A 27,189-nucleotide genomic window follows, 5' to 3' on the forward strand; every position below is an offset into this window, starting at 1 on the left:
TTTATCTGATAATAAGCTTACCTAAAACGTGTTTTTAATCTTCTAGTGAAACTTATCGGCACACGTTGGTTATACTAATTTAATAAATACATAACTTATATTTTTTGTAAATATGATTGTCACTAGATTATAATTAAATAATATGCATTTTCTCCTAAATTTATTATTAATTATAATATTGAGTACGGATAAGTTTTTAAAGTTTTCCTGTTCTCGCACATCTGCTTTGGGAGCCTAACACTTAGAACGAAACTAGAATACTACTCATGTCGATCACTTTAATTGATTTTTTGACCTTTTTTTTTGTGGTTCATAATATTCAATTTTTTTAGATATCAAAAAAAAGTTAATTTTTTTTTTTTTTACACTTTTTCGGCTATCGAATCTTAATAGATTCTGGCGCGTGTTAAAAGTGGAAAAAACCCATTTTTTTGCCTTTACTGACAGAGGGTTATATGGTTGCAAATATGAGAGTATATATGAAAGCATTTAAGATATGTTTTAAATATCTTGGACTTTGGAGATCTAATTCCAGAAGATGTCCGTCCACAAAAATAAAATCTAAAATAAAAAGGTTTTAGTAAGAGAAAATTGGGTGTTTCTTGGAAGCTTACCGTGCATGCATGGGCAAAGCAAGTTGCCTAATTGGCTACACCTAATTGACTAAGTAGTTGAGTAGTTTTGACTTTTGAATTGAAATGTGCTTTTAATATTTTTTAAATATGCTATTTTAGTTTTGTTTGGTCAAGCTGAATATGAACGAGGAAGTCAACTTCAGATGGAAATTAACTTTCTATACCTTTTCCTTTTGTCTTTATCAACCGTCTTGGTTTATTACTATTATCCACATTTTTAAATGATTAGACTCTCCTCTCTTGCAAATTTTATCTTTTCTACTCCCTCCGGTCCACTTTAATTGATTCTTTTGATGTTTTTATACATATTAAAGAATTTATTCTTTAATATTAATTAATAATAAAATTAATTATATTAACCATAATTTGTTCATTAAAAATATAGTAAATACTCCTTGACTCTTTACTATAAGGATAACTTTAAAAAAAAAGAAATTAATTAGTAAAATATATTTATATTCGATAGCCGAAAAAGTGTATAAAATAACATTGTAAAACTATTTTTTGGCTATTATTTTGAAAGCAACTATACAATGTTATTTTCCCAAAAAGTACCGCTTGACAAAATTTTCTACAATCTCAAACCAAATTTTATCTTTTCATAGTTTTAGATCTTTGGGAATAGCAAGTGTGTAGTCCCTCTTTCCCCTTACGTACGTGTCACTATTAGTATTTTTCAGGAGTTCAAGCAATTATTCTTCTCAAACATTTTAATTAAAAGATTACATATAGAAAAATATTTCATAAAATATTAAGAAATCAATGATAATTCAAGCTGAAAATGATAAATTTTTATTCAAAAAAATAAGAATAATCAGAGTTCACAGTTAGATCGAACAAGCTATTTGAAGACGAATAAACTATTCGAATTTGAAATGTCAAATATTTACAAACTTGCACTACTTCTATGGAAATACTCTTGATCGAATACATGGACAGAGACCATTTATCGTAAATGAATATTCTAGAATCTATCTATTTAATAATAAAAAACATATAATCTCAAGGATAAATAAGATAAAGACATTTGCCTGCAGATGAAGGTGTCTAGTTTTCTAAAAAAGTGGTTAATCAATCATATTTTGTTCGTTCACATTGACAAATTTCTCGATCCATCAGATCAACCTATAATTAGTCAAATGACTAATAAAACCTGACGGATTTATCAATGAATCATTCTAGAATGCCAAAGATAATTAGTCAGATTCTTGAAATGTAGAGAATATGACTCCCAAATCCTGCAGCAACATTAATTTCTAGACCCTGCAATTGTAGACATTTCCAATCCGTCAGTTTCAGAAATAAATTTCCTATTTTAAAAAGCAGTACTCGTAGTTTGACTTGGCACAACATTTAAGGGAAAAAAAAAACTTTTGAAATATTTGGTGGTAAAAGTTTAAGGTCAAAAGTTTTGTGGGCCCATGATATTTTTGTGGCTATAAAAGATTCTCATTATGGATAAAGTGGATAAAATAAAATATTTACAGTTAAATCATTTTCAAATATATAAATATATCATTCTTTTTGGAATAGACTAATAAGGAAAGTGTGTCATTTAAATTGAAACAGAGGGAGTATTAATTAAGATGATCATTCTGTATAAATGAATAAGAACTTCAATTTAGAACATAGGAAGTGTATATTTTATTGCATGAAATAGAATACAAGCTCAGAAAATAATTCTTTTAATATATATAACTTCATGATAAATGAAACCTATAATATCTTCCATACAAATAAATATTCAAACTTTGTCTCAAATTAAGGATTATCCCAATATAATTGATCATTTTAGATATGTACTGAAATAATGTACATCTGCGGTTATATAATATGGTTCTTCTGAAAATGCCCATAGATTTTATCAACATTTTCAGTAAGTCAAACTTGTATTTGCCAATAATTCTGATACTTTATGGGATAAGATTAAATCCTACGTCATTACTCAGCATTAGGTCTATATCAAATCCGTAGTCTTCTACAATGAATTACTTGATGATTTCAGCAAACTCCTACTACCACGAACTTTATAAAGATAAACAGAGCTAGAAATAAATAAACCATAGGCCTTCTGAACCCAAGGTGGCATTTCGACATCAATTTTATCTATATCTAGTAACAGCGTAAAATTAGTTTTATTGGTTGTAACATGTCACAAATTATATTTTTTACAGGTTATCAATCTTTGATTGCTATTGTAATTGGCTTTAATTAATTGATTAAACAGTGCAAAGAATTCTTTTGCAATCAGTGTAAAACTTTCATTCCCGGATACAAATTCAAGATTTTAAACCATAATTAAAAGAGTGGATCTTGCCTTGGTATGAGTGGATTTTTAATAAGTTGAGAGCAATAAGAAACACATATAGACCGTTTAATTAATACTCCTTCCATTCACTTTTACTTGAACACTATAAAAATATAATTTTATTTTTACTTGTCCACTATAATAAATCAAGAGAAAGACAATCTTTTTTTTTTTCCATGTTTTACTCTTTTCCGTAAATCATTTTCCAACACTTTTGGAAATGCCATTATTATTATGGATAAACTGTAAAGGAAGTGCAGGTCAAAAATAGATAACTAAAAATGAAGGAAGGGATCGGATTACTTACTGTCGGAAATCAATATTGAGGGAAGGTGCATTTGGATCAGCAATGGCAGTAAGAGCTGCATTAGAAAGGACCATGGTTGTGCCTTCCTTAGTAGGCTTAGAGAGTGCAGTTTGTGCCCGGTCAACGATCTTTATCTGAATTGTTTCTCCATGTTTACAAGCTCTAGGTAATACTGAGTTAATGCAACTGATCAAATACTGTCTACCACAAGCAGCTCCATTGTCCCAAATCCCTTCCCCAGCTGCTGCAAAGAAGTTGCTTGAAGGAAACTGTGTTGCATCACTTCCATAACATTCAGTAGCTGTTGAAGAAAAAAATGGAATTAATTATTAAGTTCCATTAGGGGAGCATTGAAGCAACGGTAAAGTTGTCTTCGTATGACCTACAACTCAAGAGTTTGAGCCGTGGAATCAAACCACTAATATTTAGGCAGCCTACGTTACACCCCTTAATTAGGGTGCAATCCTTCCCCATCCGACATGACCGCAGGATGCTTCATACATGGGGCTGTCCTTTTTTGTACCTAAATATTACAATAACTAGTATGCTTCAGAAGGGGAGCCTTGGCGTAACTGGTAATATTGTTACCATGTGATCAGGAAGTCACGGGTTCGAGCTGTGGAAACAGCTTCTTGCAAAATTGCAAGTTAAGACTGCGTACAACAGGATCTTGTGGTCTGTCCCTTCGCCGGACCACGTGGATAGCGGGAGCTTAGTGCACCGGGCTGCCTTTTTTTTTTTAACTAGTAGACTTCAATCGCAAACATATAAGATCTGCTATACGAATTCTCACTGTTCATGTCGTTCCATAATTTTAAAAGAAATTGAGGTTAGAATTAATGAAAGTACTTACGTGTGTATGGTGGGCTATACTGGCTTGCTGTTCCAAGATCAGCTAGAGAAGCATGAAAGAGGTGGGCAAATAGGAAGAATGTTGGCAGCCATAGGAGAAGAGGAAGTGAAGAACGCTTTGACATCCTAAAAAGAAAGGAGTAGTTTATTTTATAAATATTAGGCTACTTGTTATTTGCAGGATCTTAAGCAGCATGTATTTTCCCATCCATATTGTTTTCCACTTTATATATATACTACTACTAGTATATAATAATATTGACCGTACCATAGTTAACATTTTTAAAAGGAATTTTGGTCAACTCTCTTTTATAATACATTTTAAATTTTTTATTAATTAGACTTTTGGTAGAAATCTGACCAAAGTGACTATTTTAAACATTAATGACAGATTTAAGTTTATGTTGCATGTCCATTAATTCAAAGTCAACTATATACATATTTTGTTAAGTTTAAAACCTTATTGTTGTTTTTTTATATATTTGTGCATTATTCAACTATATTATGAATTTCTAACGTATAGAAAAGGAAAACCTAATTTGAATTGAGCATACCATCAGCGTAGGGAAAGGAAAAGGGGTAAGGTGCCTTTCAATACGTTTGAAAACAGAAACTTCTAAGTTCTCTGTGATAACAAACTCTCAAATGGAGAATGAAGAAAATTGAGAAATAATTAAGACTATAATAACTAACCAACCACCGATAATAAATGTAACGCATATATATCAGAAAGAAAAAAAAATTAAGAGACATGAATGTGTAGGACATAACAATATTTTCTAAGGTACACATTAGGTATGAAAGTTTTGAGTTACGTTTGACAATGTTTTAGCCAATATTTGAATTTTTTCTTTAAATACTAATTTTGAGTTTTTAAATGTATAATTGAGTTGAAAACTTGGAAAAAGAAAGATACTCTATTTATTTATTCTCAAGGTGCATGGGACACCAGTAATTAATTAAGAAAGGATCCAGAATTTTTATTACTTTCCTCTTTTAATGGTCAATCATTTTTTTAATAATTCATAGTTAAATTAAAGAATTGATTGGTGAGTAGTTCGCACCGAGATTTTTCAGTTCGTTCAAAGATACTAATGACGAATTATAACAGGCGATTTGATGCTTCTAGAGCTCGCTCATATCGTCTTTTCTAGAATCAAAAGTGTCTTATCTTTCTTTGCCATCTCCATACGTAGTCTTCCTCATCCCAAGAAATTAATTTTTAAAAAAGAATATTCGACGAGGTACAGGTAAGCAGACTTTTTCTTAGTGTGAAATGGGCACAAACAGAACAAGTCGTGTGAATCCAAATGGAATATATCGTCGGTCAACGAACGGCTGCCGACTTAATAACTCCAATCTCAAAGCTGTTTAATTTGGCTCTAATTAATTAATTCGAACTAGAGATTCGGTAATTTGGAATTCTCTAACATGGTTTTCTATAATTTTACATTCTCGAACTAGGAGGAACGTTGAATATTTACTTATGTTAACGAGTGTTTGTTTAAATTTAAATTTAGTTGAATAAGTTAATTGAAAGGTTTTTAAATTTTAAATATTTATTCTGTAAACTTTCATCACTAAACAGACTAGTCTCCTAGGCCCTAGCAAAACCTAATGTAAGCTTACCAAGGACAAATTTTAGAAAAATAAAATTAATTTCTTAAAAACAGTTGTTTTGGACAAAAATAAAAAGGCTAAAATGTCATTTATTATAGATACTGAGGTAACAATAATAATGCACTGTGTCAAAACAATATCGTTAAACAATCAAAATTGTAGTTTTAATTATTCAATCCTAATCCCTATAGACGCAAGTATCGGGAGCAATCAAAATCTGAAGAATTTCTCGGAGTGATGAACGGTAACCCAACATGGAAGGCTGGAGAAATTACTATTTTTCAATGTGCAACTTGTAATTATTAAATGAATTATATATAAACACAAAAATAACATATAATATTCTTTTTATAGCAAGATCCAATCTCCCGATCATTAACTATTTATGTACTTTGTGGGATCAATCGCTGCAATTCTATAGAGTTGCAATTGTACCTGTTAATTCGAATTATATGACTGCTAGTTTACCAGATTGTCTATATGAATAACGTGTTTCCACTATATTATCCTTAATATATCAATCATACATTCCTACGATATTGAATCTATTATTGAATGAATAAAATATATCATTAAACTGAGGAAGACTGTTAGGTATATTCATATTCTAACCGCGAAATTGTTCCCGCTACCTAGGTTCAAAAACAAGCCCACTCTTACTCTAATCTAATCTAAACACGGTTTTCCCAAGCATAACATAGATAATAAGGTACGTAAATCGACAACTACAACAATTCGCAAGTTAAAACTCAAATTAAAGAAAGCCAAAAGGATTGGGGTGAAAACTAAAGAAGTCATTTGAGGGGAAGTCATACCTGAATCGATCTTTCGATGCAAAGACGAATGATGCCTGCTAAATAGTTGAATAGTTAAAGTTTGATCGGAAGATTCAATATTGTGTTTTATGCATATATACATCAAATGATTCAAGATTATGTATTATATATATAGTAAATGCTCATCAAGAAGATTGCACAATTAAGGAAACAAGAATCCGTAAATAATTCATAAGATGAATGAAAAAAAAAGAAAACTTAAAAGCAACAATTACATTTTTTAACGATGCCTTGCCCACAACAACAATTAAAACATTCACTTAGAAGCAAAAGTTAACAAAATAATGGTTTCTATCGCTTTGGTGCGAAGTACTCGGACTGATCATTGACTTTAATTGTGTTTATTGGACGTATTATACAGGGCTTAATTGGGTTAAACTGAATCTTTCAGTCCGATAATTTGTTGCCTTCCAAATTAGGAATTAGGCTAGGTCTCGATTTAGAAAGAAGGACTCAAAAGCCCAAACAGAAAATTACATATTCTCTATGTTTACGCTTTCACATACTGTTCTTTGGCCCATTTATATCCACATTCCTATCTACCAAATTGGGCCTTTGGTTTAGACAAAACCAAACTGGGGGAATCTTATGTAAATGTCCCAAATAAGTCCCAACTTACCAGCCTCTAGCCATTAACCATATACTTACCAACCTCTAGCCATTAACTATAGACTTACCAAAACTAGTCAAGCACATATAAAAATTAAAAACCCAAATAAATAAGATTCTTTCTCTCCAAGAATCATAAGCAAAGATCTCATTCTATATATACAAGATTCCAAAAATCTAAGCAAAAAAAGATATTTTTTAATGGGTATGGACGAAATTCATATAGATGAGTCAATATACAAATTTTGAGGAAGATTGGAGGTAATTTAGACTGATTTAGTATCAAAATTCGTAGTTAAAACCGAGTTCAAAAAATTTCTTTGTGACATATGTATTATGCATGTATCTCACACACATGTATACATGAATATACATGTGATACACATTAAATACAAATATGATATATATATGATACACACATCATTTTTTCATGTTCATCTTCTACTTCAAATTTTCAATTCAAACCGCCTCAAAACTCTACCAAATCATCCAAAAACTGAGATTTAAGCTCCTTAAGACGTATCCAATCTATTCTAATAATACCCGCTCAAAAGATAGCAAATATTTAACCTTTTTGGCTACAAATAGCTAATTGGCTAATATTAGTAATATTTTGTGAATTAGTCAATTTTTGTAATAAGCTACTTATAAATGGACATACCTGCTAGTTTTTTAAAATTTTGAGCAAGTTACACATTTGTTCGATCGGCCAAAAATAATTATATTTGCTGGACAAATAAATTAAAAATATATATATATAATATATATAATATATGTATATTATATATTAGTACACAAAATATATATATATATATATATATATATATATATATATATATATATATATATATATATATATTACCGGCTATTATTTTTTAGAGCGACTATATTATATAATTTTTCCAAAGCCTTATGTTTATGAATTCCCCAATATGAATGCAAGTATCGACTACTTAGGAGAATTATAGAGTATATTTTAAGTCTCCAACTCCTTTCTCTACGATGGTTTTCTTAATAACTTACCAGGTTAAATCTATCTATATTATATTCAAAGCACAAAACCCCTATCAAAATATTGTTCGCCTTTTTTATCCATCATAATTATATTCTATAATGGATAAAATTATAAATACAAATAAAATACTCTTTTAGAAAAAAACAAAAATTGTCGTATGATAAAAAGGAATAATTAAGAAGAGTAGAAAGAAGTAGGAAACCCTAATTATAGTCTAACAAAGAATGTAGAAACGGTCCCTTCATATCCTAGCTTAGTGGGAAAGTCTATATTTTCGTAGGTTACATAGGAAAAACAATTAGGACAATATATAAGTAGAAAACTCTTTATTTAATATCTTATTAAAGAGGTCACAATTGTCATATTTAAAAGGGAAAAAGAATAAAACAATAAATAGGAAACTCATTATTTAATCTATAAAAGAGGTCAAAATTTTCGTACGTTAAAAAGGAAAAAGGGAAATACAGCACGTAGGAAACTCATTCTTTAATATCCCTATTAAAGAGTGTAAACAAAATCCCTTAATATCCCAATTTTTTATTTTCCATGGACACTCTCTTTTTGTCACGACCCAATTTTCTCCTCCGTATAACGTCGTGACGGCACCTAATCTCTACGATTAGATAAGCCTAATATTTGCGGAATAATAAAATAAAAAATATTAATTTAACAACTAACTGTATACCATGCCACTTAGCATGTACAATAACCAACTCATCAATATACTACACAGCATTCCCAAAACCCGGAACATCGTGAATCACAAACTACAGAAGGAAAATCTAGTGTCTCTATACATCAGAGTCTATCAAAAGAAAATACATAAGATAATGGACATGGGGAAGAGTAGAAGGGGACTCCGAGATCTGCGGACGCGGCAGATATACCTTGAAATCTCCAAAGCTGTCCCGGCTCACTGATAGTGCGACTGATAAGGAGTACCTGGATCTGCACACGAAAAACATATGCAGAAGAATAGCATGAGTACACCACAATCGGTACCCAGTAAATGCCAAGCCTAACCTCGGTCGAGTAGTGACGAAATCAGGTCAGAGCCCTACTGGTATATATATATATATATATATATATATATATATATATATATATATATATAATAAACTAGGACATAATAAAATATTGCAGAAAAAAATAAATACTGAAATTTAACAAGAATGAAATCATAGCAAGTCAACAGCTCAGTACACAGAAATACAACAGGGGATCTATCGGAATACCGTTCTGTAGTCTCAAACTAAATATGCAGAGCAAGGGAGTCTACCGGAATACCTTTCCGTAGTCCCAAAGTAAATACGCAGAGCAGGGGGATCTACCGGAATACCGTTTCGTAGTCCCAAAGTAAATATGCAGAGCATGGGGATCTACCGGAATACCGTTCCATAGTCCCAAAGTAAATATGCAGCGCAAACAATAGAAATACAAGTACATCATGAAATATTACGATTTAGACTAAGTACCAGTCAAGGAAGAAGCAGGAAATTCACTAAGTATGCTGCACAGAGTTCACATAAGCAATTAAGACACATAGACATGTTGTTCTAGACTAAACAAGATAAATTCATATGCTAGTGTAGTTCAGTTAAAGGAAGACATGTATTTTACTTAATGAAAACGGAGTTTTTTGCAACAATAGCCCGTGTACGCACTCGTCACCTCACGTACACGGCGCTCATATATGAAAAGCAGTTCCAAATCCTAAGGGGAGTTCCCCCACACAAGGTTAGGCAAGCCACTTACCTCGAGTCAAGCTCAATCAATCCATAAGAATGCCTTTTCCTCGATTATCCGGCTCTGAATGGCCCAAATCTAGCCTAACACAATTGCATATCATGAATACAACCATAATAGACTCATGTAATTAATGAAATCAATATTTTAACAAAAATTTCGAAATTCACCGTAAAAGGTCGACACGGGCCCACGTCTCGAAATCGGGCAAAAATTATAAAATCCGAAAGCCCATTCACTCACGATTCTAACCATACCAAATTTATCAAAATCCGACCTCAAATGACCACTCAAAAACCCAAATCAAACTCTTCAAATCCATATCCTCCAACTCCCAATTTTCACCTTAAATACACACTAACTAGGTGAAAAAATAAATGGGAAAGCAAGATTATTAATCAAAAATAAGCACAAGGGACTTACCTCAAGAAATCCCTCAAAATACTCCCAAGAAATCGCCAAACCCGAGTTCAAAATGTTGAAAATGAGCAAAAATTGTGAATCTTTGCATTTTAGTGTTCTGTCTAGAAATCTCGCACCTACGAACTCTCTGTCGCATCTACGATGCCGCACCTGCGGAAATGCCATTGCAGGTGCGGATTTCACTTTGAATCCCAGGTTCCGCTCCTGCGGTTATGCGACTGTATCTGCGACTATCGCAGGTGCGGAAATGCATCGCACCTGTGGCTTCCCCTCGCACCTGCGCCCAGCTGCCCGCATCTGCGACTCTCGCAGGTGCGGAAAAATCTTCGCACATGCGGTTCCTGCCTAGCTCCTTTTTGGCCGCATCTGTGGCTCCTCCTTCGCACATGCGATCCCGCACCTGCGGTCTCCTCTCCGTAGGTACGAAAACACAAAAAACCAGAAAATCTTCAGCAACTAACCTAAGTCCAAATTCAATCTGTTAAGCATCTGAAACACACTTGAGGCCCCCGGGACCTCAACCCAATATACCAACAAGTCCTAAAACACCATACAAACTTAGTCGAGCCCTCAAATCACATCATATAAGGCTAAAAACACGAATCACCCTCTGATTCAAACTTAATAAACTTTAAACTTTAAACTTCTACAGCCGATACCGAAACCTATCAAATGACGTCCGATTGACCTCAAATTTTGCACACAAGTCATATTCGACATTACGGACCTACTTCAAATTCCGGAATTGGAATCCGACCCCGATATCAAAATTTTCAATACCGGTCCAAATCTCCAAAAATTTGACTTTCGCCATTTCAAGCCTAAATGGGCTACGGACCTCCAAAACACAATCTGGATACGCCCCTAAGCCTAAAATCACCCAACGGAGCTAATGGAACTGACGAAACTCCATTCTGGAGTCGTGTTCGCATAGTTCCGACTACGGTCAAAATTCTAAGACTTAAGCTCCCGTTTCAGGGACTAAGTGTCCCGAAACACTCCAAAAACCAAAACGAAGCCTCCTGACAAGTCATAATAGCAGAAACAGATGCGGGGGAAATAATAAATAGGGGATAGGGGCTATTACTTTCAAAATGACCGGCCGGGTCGTTACATCCTCCCCCTCTTAAAATAATCGTTCATCCTCGAACGAGCATAGAGACATACCTAAAGTGGTGAAAAGATGAGGATAATGGCTGCAGATATCCTGCTCGGTATCCCAAGTCGCATCCTCGAGCGGTTGTCCCCTCCATTGAACCTTCACAGAAGCAATATTCTTTGACCTTAACTTTCTGACATGCCTATCTAAAATAGCCGCCGGCTCCTCAACTTAAGAGAGATCCTTGTCCAACTGGACTGAGCTGAAATCCAATACATAAGCCGGATCACTGTGATACTTTTGGAGCATCGAAACATGAAATACCGGATGAACTCCTGCTAGGCTGGTAGGTAAGGCAAGCTCATAAGCAACCTCCCCAATACGCCGCAACACCTCAAAAGGACCAATGAACCTTGGGCTCAGCTTACCCTTCTTTCCGAATCTCATAACACCCTTCATAGGCGAAACCCAGAGCAAGAACCACTTTCCAACCATGAATGCAACATCGCGAACCTTTCGGTCCGTGTAACTCTTCTGTCTGGACTGGGCTATGCGAAGTCTATCCTGAATCACCTTAACCTTTTTCAAGGAATCCTGAACCAAGTCTGTACCCAATAATCTAGCCTCGCCCAGCTCAAACCATCCCACTGGAGACAGACACCGCCTACTATATAGAGCCTCATACGGTGCCATATGAATGTTGGACTGATAACTATTGTTGTAAGCAAACTCCGTAAGTGGCAAGAACTGGTCCCAAGCACCCCCAAAATCTATCATATACGCACGGAGCATATCCTCTAATACTTGAATAGTGCGCTCGGACTGTCCGTCCGTCTGAGGGTGAAATGTTGTGCTCAAATTAACCCGAGTACCCAACTCATGTTGTACAGCTCTCCAAAACCGTGATGTAAACTACGTACCCCGGTCATAGATGATAGATACTGGTATGCCATGAAGCCTGACGATCTCACGGATGTAGATTCGAGCTAGCTGCTCGGAAGAATAGGTAGTCATCACAGAAATGAAATGATCCGACTTGGTCAGCCTATCCACAATCACCCAAACTGCATCAAACCTCCGCTGAGTCCACGGGAGCCCAACAATGAAATCCATAGTGATTCGCTCCCATTTCCACTCCAGAATCTCCAATTTCTGAAGCAACCCGCCCGGCCGCTGATGCTCATACTTTACCTGCTGGCAATTCAGACACCGAGATACATATTCTACTATGTCCTTCTTCATTCTCCTCCACCAGTAATGTTGTCTCAAGTCCTGATACATCTTTGAGGCACCCGGATGAATAGAGTACCGCAAATTGTGAGCCTCCTGGAGAATCAACTTATGCAAATCGTCCACATTAGGCACACATAGCCTGCCCTGCATCCTCAATGCACCATCCTCCCCAATAGTGACCTCCTTAGCATCACCGTGCTGGACCATGTCCTTAAGGACAAGTAGATGGGGGTCATCATACTGACGCTCCCTGATACGATCATAAAGAGAAGACCGAAGGACCACACAAGCCAATACTCGACTAGGCTCAGAAATATCCAATCTCACAAAATGGCTGGCTAAGGCTTGAACATCCAATGCCATATGCCTCTCTGCTGCTGGTAAATATGTTAAACTCCCCAAACTCTCTGCCCGATGACTCAAAGCATCGGCCACCACATTGGCCTTCCCAGGATGTTACAAAATAGTGATGTCATAATCCTTAAGCAGCTCTAACCACCTCCTCTGACGCAAATTAAGATCCTTCTGCTTGAACAAATGCTGCAAAATCCGTTGATCCGTATAGATCTCACAAGGGACACCGTACAAATACTGCCTCCAAATCTTCAAGGCATGAACAATAACTGCTAACTCAAGGCCGTGGACAAGATAGTTCTTTTCATGTACCTTCAGTTGTATGGACGCGTAGGCAATCACCCTACCGTCCTGCATCAACACCGCGCCGAGACCAATCCGCGATGCATCACAATATACAATATAAGACCCCGAACCTGTAGGCAATACCAATACTAGGGCTATAGTCAAAGCTGTCTTGAGCTTCTGAAAGCCCTTCTCAGATTCCTCTATCCACCTGAATGGAGCACCCTTCTAGGTCAGCCTGGTTATAAGAGCTGCAATAGATGAGAAAGCCTCTACAAATCGACGGTAATACCCCGCCAAACTATGAAAACTCCGGATTTATGTAGCTGAGGAAAGTCTGGGCCAACTCTGCACTGCTTCAATCTTCTTCGGATCCACCTGGATCCCCTCACTCGATACTATATGACCCATGAATGCCACTAAGTCTAGCCAAAACTCAAACTTTGAAAATTTTGCATATAACTTCTTTTCTCTCAAGGTCTGAAGCGCAGTCCTCAGGTGCTGCTCATGATCCTCCCGACTCCAGGAGTACACCAGAATGACGTCAATAAACATAATGACAAATGATCCAAGATAAGGCCGGAACACACTGTGCATCAAGTTCATAAAATTTGTTGGGGCATTGGTCAGCCTAAAAGATATAACAAGAAACTCATAGTGACCGTATCTGGTCCTGAAAGCAGTCTTCGGGATATCTGGCTCCCGAATCTTCTACTGATGATATCCTGAACGTAAGTCAATCTTGGAAAACACCTTGGGTTCCTGTAACTGATCAAATAAGTCATCAATACGAGGCAATGGATACCTGTTCTTCATTGTGACTTTGTTCAACTGGCGGTAATCAATACACATCCGCATAAAACTATTTTTCTTCTTCACAAATAAGACAGGAGCACCCCAAGGTGACCCACTAGGATGAATGAATCCCTTATCCAGCAACTTCTGTAACTGCTCCTTCAACTCCTTCAATTCAGGAGGAGCCATACGATATGGAGGAATAGAGATGGGCTGAGTGCCCGGCAACAAATCAATGCCAAAATCAATATCTCTGTCAGGCGGCATGCCCAGAAGATCAGCTAGAAACATATCTGGAAAATCCCTCACTACTAGAACTGACTCAACTGTAGGGGTATCAATACTGACGTCTCTCACATAAACTAGATACACGTCACACCCCTTCTCAACCATTCGTTGAGCTTTAAGAAATGAAATAACTCTACTGGGAGTATACTCTAAGATACCTCTCCACTCTAATCACGGAAATCCTAGCATAGTCAGTGCCACGGTCTTAGCGTGAAAATAAAAAATAGCATAATGGGGCGACAACCAGTCCATGCCCAAAATAATATCAAAGTCTATCATGCTAAGCAATAACAAATCGGCTATGGTCTCAAAACTACTAAGAGCAATCAAACACGACCGATACACGCGGTCCACAACAAAAGAACCATCCCACAGGAGTAGACATATAAACAGGGGAACTCAAAGAATCCCGAAATACGCCCAAATACGGGAAAAAAATAAGAGGACACATAAGAATATGTAGAGCCTGGGTCAAATAATACTGACGCATCTCTACGACAGATCAGAAAAATACCTGTAAAGAAAAAGTCAGAAGCGACTGCCTCTGTACGAGCAGAAATAGCATAATATCTGGCCTAGCCTCCCCCTCTAGGGCAACCTCTACCTCCCCGACCTCCACCTCGAGTTGGCTGAGCAGGTGGGGTGGCAGCTGGTGCTGTAATCATATCTTGAGGACCCGGTGAAGCATGTTATGGATGAGAAGTCTGTGGAGGTGCACCCCTCCTAAGTCTGGGGCAAATCCCCACCACATGGCGAGTGTCGCCACACTCAAAATAACCTCGATGCTGACGTAGCTGTGGGAACTGTGCGGTACAGGTACCCTGAGACCCATGAACACCTGAAATACCGTGCGAAGCCTGAAACGCAAACTGAACTGGTTGACCCACAAAACCTCTACCATGCCGTACTCTGCCTCCAAAATAAGGACCAGTGGATCTTTCCAGTCTACGAGGTCTCCTCGCCTCGTTGTACTCTCTCTCCTGACCTCGTCTGTCCTCTCTCGCCTGGACCCACTTGTCCTCTACCGGCAAGCGATCCCTATCACCTGCTGAAATTAGACCACATGTTGTATTGCCATGACACCTGGAACCTGACCAACGTGAACTCGCTGCTCTAGAGTGTGGGCGGCGGGAGTCTGGGTCCCTCCCCCGGTCTGTGAAGTAGCTGGTATAACCTGAATCAACCCCGCCAAAACTAATGTACCAAACATGCTCAGGAACTGTGTTAAGGTCTCCTGAAGTCTGGAGGTAACATCAGGCGCCTCTGGTACCTGCCCCCCAACTGGAGCTATTGGCGGCCCTTCAACTGCTGCTCTGGTAGGTGCTCTAGCTGCGGTGCGCACTACTCATCGGCCTCTGTCTCTGCCTCAAGCGACACCTGCTCCTGGAGCAGCGTCATCGATAACTACAGTTCGTGTCTTCACCATCTGCGAGAGAATGGAATAATAAAAGTTCAAACTCCGAGATCAATAAGCTCGCACGATAGGAATAAAAGAAGCGTAACTTTCCTAACAGTTTCATAGCCTCCCGGAGATAAGTACAGACGTTTCTGTACCGATCCGCGAGACTCTAATAAACCGGCTTGTGACTCACGACACCTATGAACCTAGAGCTCTGATACCAACTTGTCACGACCTAATTCCCCCCCCCCCCCCCCCCGTATGACGTCGTGACGGCACCTAGTCTCTACGACTAGGTAAGCCTAACATTTGCAGAATAATAAAATGAAAAACATTAATTTAATAACAAACTGTATACCATGCCACTTGGCATGTACAATAACCAACTCATCAATATACTACACATTATTCCCAAAACCCAGAACATCGTGAATCACAAACTACAGAAGGAAAATCTAGTGTCTCTATACATTAGAGTCTATCAAAAGAAAATACAGAAGATAATAGACATGGTGAAGAGTATAAGGGGACTCCGAGGTCTACGGACGCTGCAAATATACCTTGAAGTCTCCAAAGCTATCCCGGCTCACTGATAGTATGACTGATAAGGAGTACCTGGATCTGCACACGAAAAACATGTGCAACAGAGTAGCATTAGTGCACCACAATCGGTACCCAGTACGTGCCAAGCCTAACCTCGGTCGAGTAGTGACGAGATCAGATCAAGGCCCTATATATATATATATATATATATATATATATATATATATATATATATAAAATAAACCAGGACATAATGAAATATTGCAGAAAAAAATAAGTATTGAAATTTAACAAGAATGAAATCATAGCAAGTCAACAGCTCAGTACACAGAAATACAACAAGGGATCTACCGGAATACCGTTTCGTAGTCCAAAAGTAAATATGTAGAGCAAGGGGATCTACCGAAATACCGTTCTGTAGTCCCAAAGTAAATATATAGAGCAGGGGGATCTACCGGAATACCATTCTGTAGTCCTAAAGTAAATATGCAGAGCAGGGGGATCTACCAGAATACCATTTCGTAGTCCCAAAGTAAACATGCAGAGCAGGGGAATCTACCGGAATACCGTTCCGTAGTCCCAAAGTAAATATGCAGAGCACGGGGATCTACCGGAATACCGTTCCGTAGTCCCAAAGTAAATATGCAGCGCAAACAATTTAGACTAAGTACCAGTCAAGGAAGAAGCAGGAAATTCACTAAGCATGCTGCACAAAGTTCACATAAGCAATTAAGACACGTAGACATACTGTTCTAGACTAAACAAGATAAATTCATATGCTAGTGTAGTTCAGTTAAAGGAAGGCAGGTATTTTAATTAATGAAAATAGAGTTTTTGTAACAATAGCCCGTGTACGCACTCGTCACCTCACGTACACGACGCTCATATATAAAAAGCAGTTCCAAATCCTAAGGGGAGTTCCCCCACACAAGGTTAGGCAAGCCACTTATCTCGAGTCAAAATCCGTAAGAATGCCTTTTCCTCGATTATCCGGCTCTGAATGGCCCAAATTTAGGCAAACACAATTGCATATCATGAATACAACCATAATAGACTTATCTAATTAATGAAATCAATATTTTAACAAATATTCCGAAATTCGCCCTAAAAGGTCGACCCAGGCCCACATCTCGGAATCGGGCAAAAATTACAAAATTCGAAAGCCCATTCACCCACGAGTCCAATCATACCAAATTTATCAAAATCTGACCTCAAATGACCATTCAAAACCCCAAATCAAACTCTTCAAATCCCTAGCCTCCAACTCCCAATTTTTACCTTAAATACACACTAACTAGGTGGAAAAATAAATGAAAAAGCAAGATTATTGATCAAAAATAAGCACAAGGGACTTACCTCAATAAACTCCTCAAAATACTCCCAAGAAATTGCCAAAGCCGAGTTCAAAAATGTTAAAAATGAGCAAAAAACGCGAACCTTTTGAAAATACTCCCAGGGACTTACCTCTGTCGCACCTGTGATGCCGCACCTGCAGAAATGCCATCGCAGGTGCGGATTCCAGTTAGAATCATAGGTTCCGCTCCTGCAGCTATGCGACCGCATCTGCGACTATCGCAGGTGCGGAAATGCATCGTACCTGCGGCTTCCCCTCGCACCTGCGCCTAGCTGCCCGCATCTGCGACTCTCGCAGGTGCGGGAAAATCTTTGCACCTGCGGTTCCTGCCCAGCTCCTTCTTGGCCGCATATGTGGCTCCTCCTTCGCATATGTGATCCCGCACATGAGATCCCGCACCTGTGATCTCCCCTCCGCAGGTGCGAAAACACCAGAAACCAGAAAATCTTCAGCAACTAGCCTAAGTCCAAATTCAATCCGTTAAGCATCTGAAACACACCCAAGGCCCCCGGGACCTCAACCAACACATACCAATAAGTCCTAAAACTCCATACAAACTTAGTCGAGCCCTCAAATCACATCAAATAACGCTAAAAACACGAATCACCATCTGATTCAAACTTAATGAACTTAAAACTTTAAACTTCTACAACCGATACTGAAACCTATCAAATTACGCCCGATTGATCTCAAATTTTGCACACAAGTCATATTCGATATTACAGACCTACTCCAACTTCCGGAATTGAAATCCGACCCCGATATCAAAATTTCCACTACCGGTCCAAATCTCCAAAAATTCGACTTTCGTCATTTCAAGCCTAAATGGGCTACGGACCTTCAAAACATAATCCGGATACGCCCCTCAGCCCAAAATCACCCAACGGATCTAACGAAACCGATAAAACTCTATTCCGAAGTCATCTTCATACAGTTCCAACTACGGTCAAAATCCTAAGACTTAAGCTCCCGTTTTAGGGACTAAGTGTCCCGAAATACTTCAAAAACCAAAACGAAGCCTCCCGACAAGTCACAATAGCAGAAATAGATGCGGGGGAATCAGTAATTAGAGGATCGGGACTATTACTTTCAAAATGACCGGTCGGGTCATTACACTTTTAGTTTGCTCGTTGGTTAATGCTGGCAGACATGAATAAAGAAAGACACAAATAAAGAAAATATATGTGTGTGTGTAGCCAAAATCTAATATTTATAACCATGAATGACAAATATATGATTAATAAAATGATAAAAAAAAATTATGATAAAGTAAAACATTAATTATTTAGTGTCGTTTCTTCTGTATTACGCTCCTCGACAGGGAAAAGTGTGCCTTAAACCCTTGATGAGGACATTGAAGTGCTAGCTAAGCAAGGCAAAACGCTCAATATATTTTTGCACCTCATTTCAGGGCTTAAGCGTGGCTTTGACTATATTGTATTCAACACCCCTGTCTGTCCAATATGAGCATGCTATTTGACCAAAATTTCAAAATATATTTTTATTAATTATTTATTAAAGAAATAAAATAATTTATATTTTGCTTGCGAAAAACTTGTGAAATTGTAGTAACGAAAGTATAGATCTCGAATATATTTAATTTGTTAATATAATATTAATATGACTTTTAAAATTATGTACTTACTAAGACAGGATACACGCGCAACGCGCGCGCGTATCCTAAGACTAGTCCCTTAAGAAAAGTAAATATCACAATTTCATTAGCTATTTTATTTATATATCCTTCCACTAAAGTTGCAATGATTTATAGACAAAAAGAAAAAGGAAAAGAAACTTTTTTTGTTCTTTATCTAATTAATTATAGTCCTTATCACTAATTAAGTCGGACATCTCAATTTTATGATTGTTGGCTTGTGATTGAGTACAGTGACATAGATTTCACCTAATTCCATCTCAAATTTCAAAGCTAATACAACAAAGTTTGTCTTTTGTAAATTGCCAACGGAATTGTTGCTTTCCGAAATACCCATTTCTTTATTTTTTGATTTTTCATTCGGCGTCTAATATTCGCATTGAACTCCGATTAAATTCAAATTCTCGCTAAAAAATTTACATTGAGAATAAAGTACTTTCAAATAAAAACGATTTCCTATTCTAGCATAACCGTTGTGTGTGGAAATATCCATTCAAGACCAAAAACAAACAAAAAGAAAGTGTAACTTTATGGGATTTTCAAACAAAATTTTATAAACACGTACATTTATTAGCTAAAGTATTATTTGAAAAAATACTCCTCTAAAAGGCATATATTTGTACATCATGCCCCTTTACAATTTTGAATTTAAGAAAATGACCTTTTTAGATCTCTTATGTATAAAAGACAGATCTTTTACGTGTAAAAGTAAATCTTCCATGTATAAAAGGAAGAGGTAGAGTCATAAAACTTAAAACAAATTTGTAAAGAGCCAAAAAACTAATTGACCCGCGCACGCTCAGAGATGCCCTTATTAGTATCAATGGGTTTGTCTTCATCATATTGATATATAGCCTCTGTTAGCTGAACAAGGTATAGTTACAGATTCATTTATGTAAAATTTTCAAATAAGAAACACCTTATACATAATTTATCGTTAAAATCTTCAAATATCGAATACGCTATAATATATGTGATGGTATATTAGTAATTTAGGTATTAGGTACACTTTGTTAAATCATTTCGAACATATCCATAAAAGAAGTTGGATAATGTATCCATTTGCCTACTAAAAGAAAAGGAGAATTCAGGTCAATAGGCAAACTCTAAGAAGAACCAATCCTCAAGTTGACTAGGACCCTATAATTAAAATGGTTGCAACAACTCTATGATAAGAAGTTTGTTTGTATTAGAAAAATATTTTCCTTGAGAATTACAAATATATATATATATATATATGCAACAACTCTATGATAAGAAGTTTGTTTGTATTAGAAAAATATTTTCCTTGAGAATTACAAATATATATATATATATATATATATATATATATGCAACAACTCTATGATAAGAAGTTTGTTTGTATTAGAAAAATATTTTCCTTGAGAATTACAAATATATATATATATATATATATATATATATATATATATATATATATATATATTATTGAAACACTCACAAACTTCTTAAAATAATGATAAAACCAAATACTAATTTTTATCGAAAGATTTTCCGAAATATTTCTCGTAAAATTTCCAAAACGCTATCCAAACAGATTTGATTTCTAGGGAGATTAAACAAAACATTTTATAATCTTGACATATGGTGACAAAAGATAAATAAATTAACAGTATGTTTAACATTATAATCAAACAATCGCCTTACAAGAGATGGCGCCCGATTATAATTAAAAATTTGAAAGAAATTTTATATAAGAGATATTCCAGAATCATTTGGTTTCTTGTACACAACTAAATTTCTGAAACAGTAGGTTCCACATAATCCCTTCTGAAAATTATCAAAAATTAATAAATAAATCTCTAATAATTATATTCTCCTTATGCAAATTGATCCCTGTTGTATTTATTTAATATAGACAGACTTTTGAACCTTTGACAATCTCAAGTTCAATTAACGTTTTAACGTTTGGCAAAAAACTACGAGACTTTTGAAAATATCTCAGCTTCCTTGTTTGAAAAAGTAATGAATAGCACCACAATTAAACATCCCTATTAATTAATCCTATTTCAATAAACGAAAAGCCAAGCTATTTATGAAAATGTCAGAATAAAAGCTGGTGCTACCTTATGGTTGTATCATGTATGTTTCGTTGAAGGCTCTATATATTTACACGAATTTTCTGTTTAATTAGACTATAAAATGATTTTTAACGACTTATTTGTACAATAAATCATTTAATTAATAGCCCGAGAACTTTGATATATAACTGAAGAGAAAAATGAGATAAACATGTCTGCATGTAGATGTACAATTGATAGGGAGGGAAATAAGGGGTAAAATGGGCGGGTTAGGCTGGTTTTGAACGGGTTAAAATGGCTGAATCAATAAATGAGCGTATCAAATGACATACCCAAAAGTTACTTGGGCTAAGATGGATTGAGTCAAGATGGACTAAACTTTGGGTTAGGCCCATTCGCCCAACTCTTATCAAGATTTAATTGATATGTGTTGTTTTATTATAAATTGTTTAATTATCAAATAATTGTTTTTTCTTTGTTTATGGCCATATATAACATATCAAACAAAAAATATATATTTTAAAGATACAAAGTTACTCATGGATTAATTTGGGCTAAAAATCAACCCAACTTTAAATGTGTTGAGATAAGTTGGGTCAATATGAGATGAGTTCACCAAACGGACGGGTCAATAATCGGTCCAACCATGAACATGTTAAATGGGTTTGAGTTCAAATTAACACCCGGAGGGAAATATAAAAAACCATGAAACATGGAAAGAATAATGAGGGAGAAAAAAACAAGAAATTAAAGAATGAAGGAAGATAACTATATTTATTTATGTTAGACTTTAATGCTTTTGGCAATCTCAAATTCCTAAGTGTTCAGTTTACATTTGGGGGACAAACCGATGAGACTTGTCATATATCTCAGCTTATACTTTGAAAATGTAGGGTATATATAGCACACCCAATTGGAAGTTCCTACTAAATTGTTTCTCTTAATTAAATTAAGCTAGTGGGCCTTAAATTTTGATGTTTCATTAAAGGCACAGTTGAAAAGTATTCTTGGTTCAGATTAATTATTATAAATAAATGAATTCTGATGATTTACTTGCTGGCTTTAGCCTGGTCAATATGATCGCTCTAAAAGTTTGATATTGGAAAACTAAAATAAGATGGAACAAGTTGCATGTAAAAACAATTGATACAATTTGGTAGGGCAACAAAGTTATGAGACAGGTCCCAGTTTGGATTGTACGTAATTTGACAAGTATATGTCGAGCAACTAGGGTTCGTTTGGTTTGCGGATAGGGAGAATTAATCTCTATATAAATTTATATACTTCCTCCGTTCTAATTTATGTGGCGGAATTTGAGTTTAAAGAGTAGAACTAGTTTGTCTTTCACTGCACTATTTTCATATGCCTTTTAGATATTTTGAATTGTTAATTATTGAGACTTATGGTACTTTTTATGTAAGGTCCAAATATATAATTTTGCTTCACAAAATTTAAATTCTATTTTCGAATTCAAGGTCACAATTAAAAAGTTTGACTATTAAAATCCGAGCTCGACTACATAAATTGGAACAGAGGGAATATAATCTATTACATTGTTTAGTTAGTATTTTAAGAAAAGTTAATCTTGGTATAAAATCCAACATAGCTTATATAGAGTTTGGTTAGTTTTCTTTTAATACTAGTTTCAGAGTACGCGCATCCTAACGTGTATACCTTATCTTAATGAGTTAAATTTTAAAATATCACATAAATATTATATAAAAATTGTGTTTGAATTATGTATAAGGTAGAAGTTAACGAAAAAGTTTAAGTTTTTAAAAATGATGGTTGTTGATCCTATTTAGGTAACTCAATAATGTAAGAAATTCATCCTTGTAGAAGTCCTCAATTGTCTCAATCAACATTTTTAACTTAAAATTTATTTTAGTTTTATAATTTTATTACTTAATTTCTGAGGTTATCATGCTTTCTTTTTAGTATTAGTACACATACACTTGAAGATTAAGAGTTTTTTTCGTTTTTGAAAAACTATATATTCATATGTAAATTATAGAAGATATAAAATAGGATCAACTAACTGACAAATCTTTCTTATTTTTTTCTCCGGACGCCCAAAATCAAATATTGATCATATTTTTTACCTGTTAAAAATATATTTTATACTGGACAATTTTATCATTTAACTATTTTCTTAGTATTTAATTTTTTATGTCAGGCATATTCCTTTTATTAGATCTTTTCTTATTTGAACTATACATAAAATCTTAATATGCAGGACTTAAAAATTAATAAAGATTAGCTTTTATAAAATTGTTCTAATGTGTAGACTTTAGCTTAATTATAATAAACCAAATATGTTTTAACTCAACAAAAAACTAAATATGTCCGTATTGAAATTGATTACGATAAGACCGTAAGACTTATCATAATCAAGTAGACTTTGTATTGAATTCAGATATCATTAGATAATATCAATAAAATAAATTGATGTCACAATTATGAAACTTATATGAAGAAATAAAATTTACACCACATACATTTTAAGACCATTTATTTGAGATAAAAAATAATTTAATTAAGTATGCAATCAATTACTGTTAAAAATAGAACATGGTGTAAAACATCAATGTTGTCAAGATTACAAGATCTGAATGAGCTCTACTCCTCCTCCAATGGAGAATTCAGAACTCTCTAGAATGTGCAGTTCGAAGAGAGAAAAATGAACAATGAGGAGTCCATGATTTGGGAAAAGTGTAACTCAAAATATCTGTTACTGAGTACTGTACACTTTATACACATAAGCAACTAAGAAACGAAAATATAACAGCTAAACTAACTAAGTTGACAGCTGGAACTTCACAAAAATAGAGTAAAACAGACTATATAAATATAAAATATAATCTCAATATAATCTCACCCCCCCCTCCCCCACCCTCAAGTTGGAGGTGAGGCAATCACAACCAACTTGCCAAGAACAGAGGAATGCTTCACCCCCAGTAAGAGCTTTAGTGAGAACATGTGCCAGTTGCCTTGCAGTGCCAATATGATGCAAGGAAATAAGGCCCTCTTGAAGCTTGGTGCGTACAAAGTGGCAATCTACTTCAATGTGTTTGGTTCTCTCGTGGAATACAGAATTTCTGACAATACGTAGAGCAGACTGGCTATCACAATGTACAAGCATGGGCAAGGAGACTGGAACACTGAGTTCTTCGAATAACCTGTGTAGCCGTACTAGTTCACCTACCAATTTCCTACGTGCTCTGTACTCTGATTCTGCTGAAGACAAGGAAATAGTTTCCCGTTTCTTAGACATCTAGCTCACAGGGCTGCCTCCTAGAAGAACAATGTAACTAGACACAAACCTCCTAGAATCAGGACAAGCTGCCCAGTCAGAATCACAGTAAGCAGTGATGGAAAGATCAGATGCATTACTGAAGTATAGACCCAAAGTAGGATCTTTCTTCAGGTACCTCAGCATGTGATAAGATGCCTGTAAATAGGGTTCCCTTGGATCTTGCATAAACTGGCTCAAATGTTGGACGCCATAAGCTATATCTAATCTGGTGTTTATAAGGAAATTCAACTTTCCAACCAATCTCCTGTAAAAAGTAGGATCAGATAAGGGAGAGCCCTCCTTATCCTTTAGTTTCATTATGGGATCAAGAGGAGAGGTTAGGCTGGTTGAGTGCAGGCAGTCATATTCTTTCAAAAGATGCAGAACAAATTTATTCTGTGAGATAATAATACCATCTCCCTTGTAATAGACCTCTAGTCCTAGAAAATAGTGTAGTTGTCCCAAATTCTTTATTTTGAATCTGTCATGTAAGAAAGGTTTGAGCTGACTAATTTCCTCTAAATCAGTCCCTGTGAGTAGAAAATCATCAACATAAATTGCTACAAAAATAATAGAAGAACCCTGCTTCTTGTAGAACAGGGAATAATCATGCATGGAATGTGTGTATCCCTTTGGTACAAGGCCTCAGTTAACTTATCATACCACTGCCTGCTAGCTTGTTTCAGCCCATAAAGGGACTTGTTCAGCTTGTAGACTAAGTTTGGTGATTGCAGATCAAGCCCCGGTGGAGCCTTCATATAGACTTCCTCATGCAGATCTCCATGAAGAAATGCATTATTTACATCTAATTGGTAAATTTGCCATCTTTTCTTAGCTGCAATGACAATTAAAGACCTGACAGTGGTCATCTTGACCATAGGAGAAAAGGTCTCAGTGTAATCTATTCCAGCTTATTGTGTGTACCCTTTCACAACTAATCTGGCTTTGTATATTTCTATGCTACCATCTGCTTTATGTTTTACTTTACACACCTACCTACAACCAATAGCCTGCTTCCCCTTTGGAAAAAGGGACTAAGTTCTAAGTATTTTTGGCATACAAGGCCTCAAACTCTTGAGCCATAGCACTCTGCCAAGCATGATACATGGATGCCTCCTCATATGAAGTTGATTCTCTATCATGCCAAATATTCTTATAACATGCTGACTATTAGGGTGCAAGTCATCAGGAGAAATATGATTATTTTGTGAAAACAAAGCATAGAGGGAAAAGATGGAATTACATTTCAAATTAGGTAGATTGCATACAAAAATACTTAAATGAGAGGGGAGTTTAAGATCCTTGCTAGATCTTCTCTGACCTAAAGGTTCTATGGTAGAAGGATGAGGTTGAGTAGTTGGAGGTGATGTGGGAAGATGGAAGTATTCTGTGTGAGTTTGTGACTCAGAGGAAGAGGGTGTGTTAGAAGGAGAAATAGGAGACATATCAGGAAGGGGAGTTGTAGTGCTAGAGGAAGGAATGTGGGGATTGATTTGTGTCCCCTTGATCAGTTGTAGGAGTTGTAGGAGAAACAGTAGTGTAATCAGGTAGGTGATCTGTAAAAGAAGTTTTAGGAAAGAATGGGGGTAAGCTTTGTACATCTGAAGTGATAGTGAAAAGGAAAATGGTTTCATGAAACAGGACATCCCTGGAGATCGATATTTTCTTAGTGGATATACTTAGTACTTTATAACCCTTTGTCCTAAAAGGATACCCCACAAATATATGTGGAGTGGCCCTTGGTTCAAACTTGTCCCTGAGAGGTTTGCGCATAATAGGATAACACAAACAACCAAAGCTTCTCAAGTGAGAGTAAGTTGGTTTCTTGTCATACAAGAGTTCAAAAGGACATTTGTTCTCTAAGGGAACTATTGGTAGTCTGTTGATTATAAAGGTTGCTGTAAGGACACATTCTTCCAAGTATTTTAGTGGTAATTTGGACTGAAAAATGAGTGTCCTGGCCACTTCAAGAGATATTTATGTTTCCTTTCTACCACCCCATTTTGTTGAGGTGTATAAGGACATGTTTTCTGGTGATTTATACCCTTTGATTGAAAGAAAAAAGAAGCTTCATTGCTGGTGAATTCTAGGCCATTATCAGTCCTTACACACTGGATATTGGTTTGGAATTGATTCTCTACCATGCTTACAAAGGTTTTTATGACTTGAAATGCATTGCTTTTACAACTTAGAAGATATGTCCAGGTTGACCTACTGTAGTCATCCACTAAGGTGAGAAAATACTTAAAATTATTATGTGTTTCCATATGATAAGGGCCCCACAGGTCAACATGAAGAAGTTCAAATATTTTTGTGGTACTTGTTGTTTTCTGAGGGAAAGGGAGTCTAGAGTGTCTATCCATGGGACAGATAAAACAAATAAATGGTTGTTTAGGAGAGAAGGATGCATGTATAGTAGGAATGCCTCTCATTTTATTGAAGGGTACATGACCAAGTCTATAATGCCACAGTAGATCCACACTATCTCTGAGAGAGG

The 27,189-nt window shown here is 35.9% G+C and overlaps 1 protein-coding gene across 2 annotated transcripts; it reads right to left on the bottom strand.

Annotated features, from left to right (window-relative positions):
* Window positions 1-1,404: 1,404 nt before the first annotated feature.
* LOC104086525 (EG45-like domain containing protein) lies at window positions 1,405-6,674 on the bottom strand. Of its 2 annotated transcripts, XM_009590814.4 has the most exons (4): window positions 6,538-6,674; window positions 4,104-4,228; window positions 3,251-3,551; window positions 1,405-1,898 (listed from the first exon to the last, which is right to left on the bottom strand). In XM_009590814.4, exons 2-4 carry the CDS (start codon window positions 4,225-4,227, stop codon window positions 1,892-1,894), a joined length of 432 nt encoding a protein of 143 aa, XP_009589109.1. In that variant the 5' UTR covers window position 4,228; window positions 6,538-6,674; the 3' UTR covers window positions 1,405-1,891. The 2 variants fall into 2 exon arrangements, with proteins under 2 accessions (XP_009589109.1, XP_009589117.1); XM_009590822.4 differs by lacking the exon at window positions 4,104-4,228 and having other exon boundaries at window positions 6,538-6,655.
* Window positions 6,675-27,189: the final 20,515 nt, after the last annotated feature.

This window comes from Nicotiana tomentosiformis, chromosome 6 (assembly GCF_000390325.3).
Source record: "Nicotiana tomentosiformis chromosome 6, ASM39032v3, whole genome shotgun sequence".
NCBI lineage: Eukaryota > Viridiplantae > Streptophyta > Magnoliopsida > Solanales > Solanaceae > Nicotiana > Nicotiana tomentosiformis.

What these genes read in the sequence shown, in the direction of transcription:
- LOC104086525 (XM_009590814.4), bottom strand. Translation starts at nt 4,227, where the DNA reads ATGTCAAAGCGTTCTTCACTTCCTCTTCTCCTATGGCTGCCAACATTC. An exon ending in GTATAGCCCACCATACACAC is followed by an intron (nt 3,552 to 4,103) that starts GTAAGTACTTTC and finishes TTTCTTCAACAG; the next exon opens with CTACTGAATGTTATGGAAGT.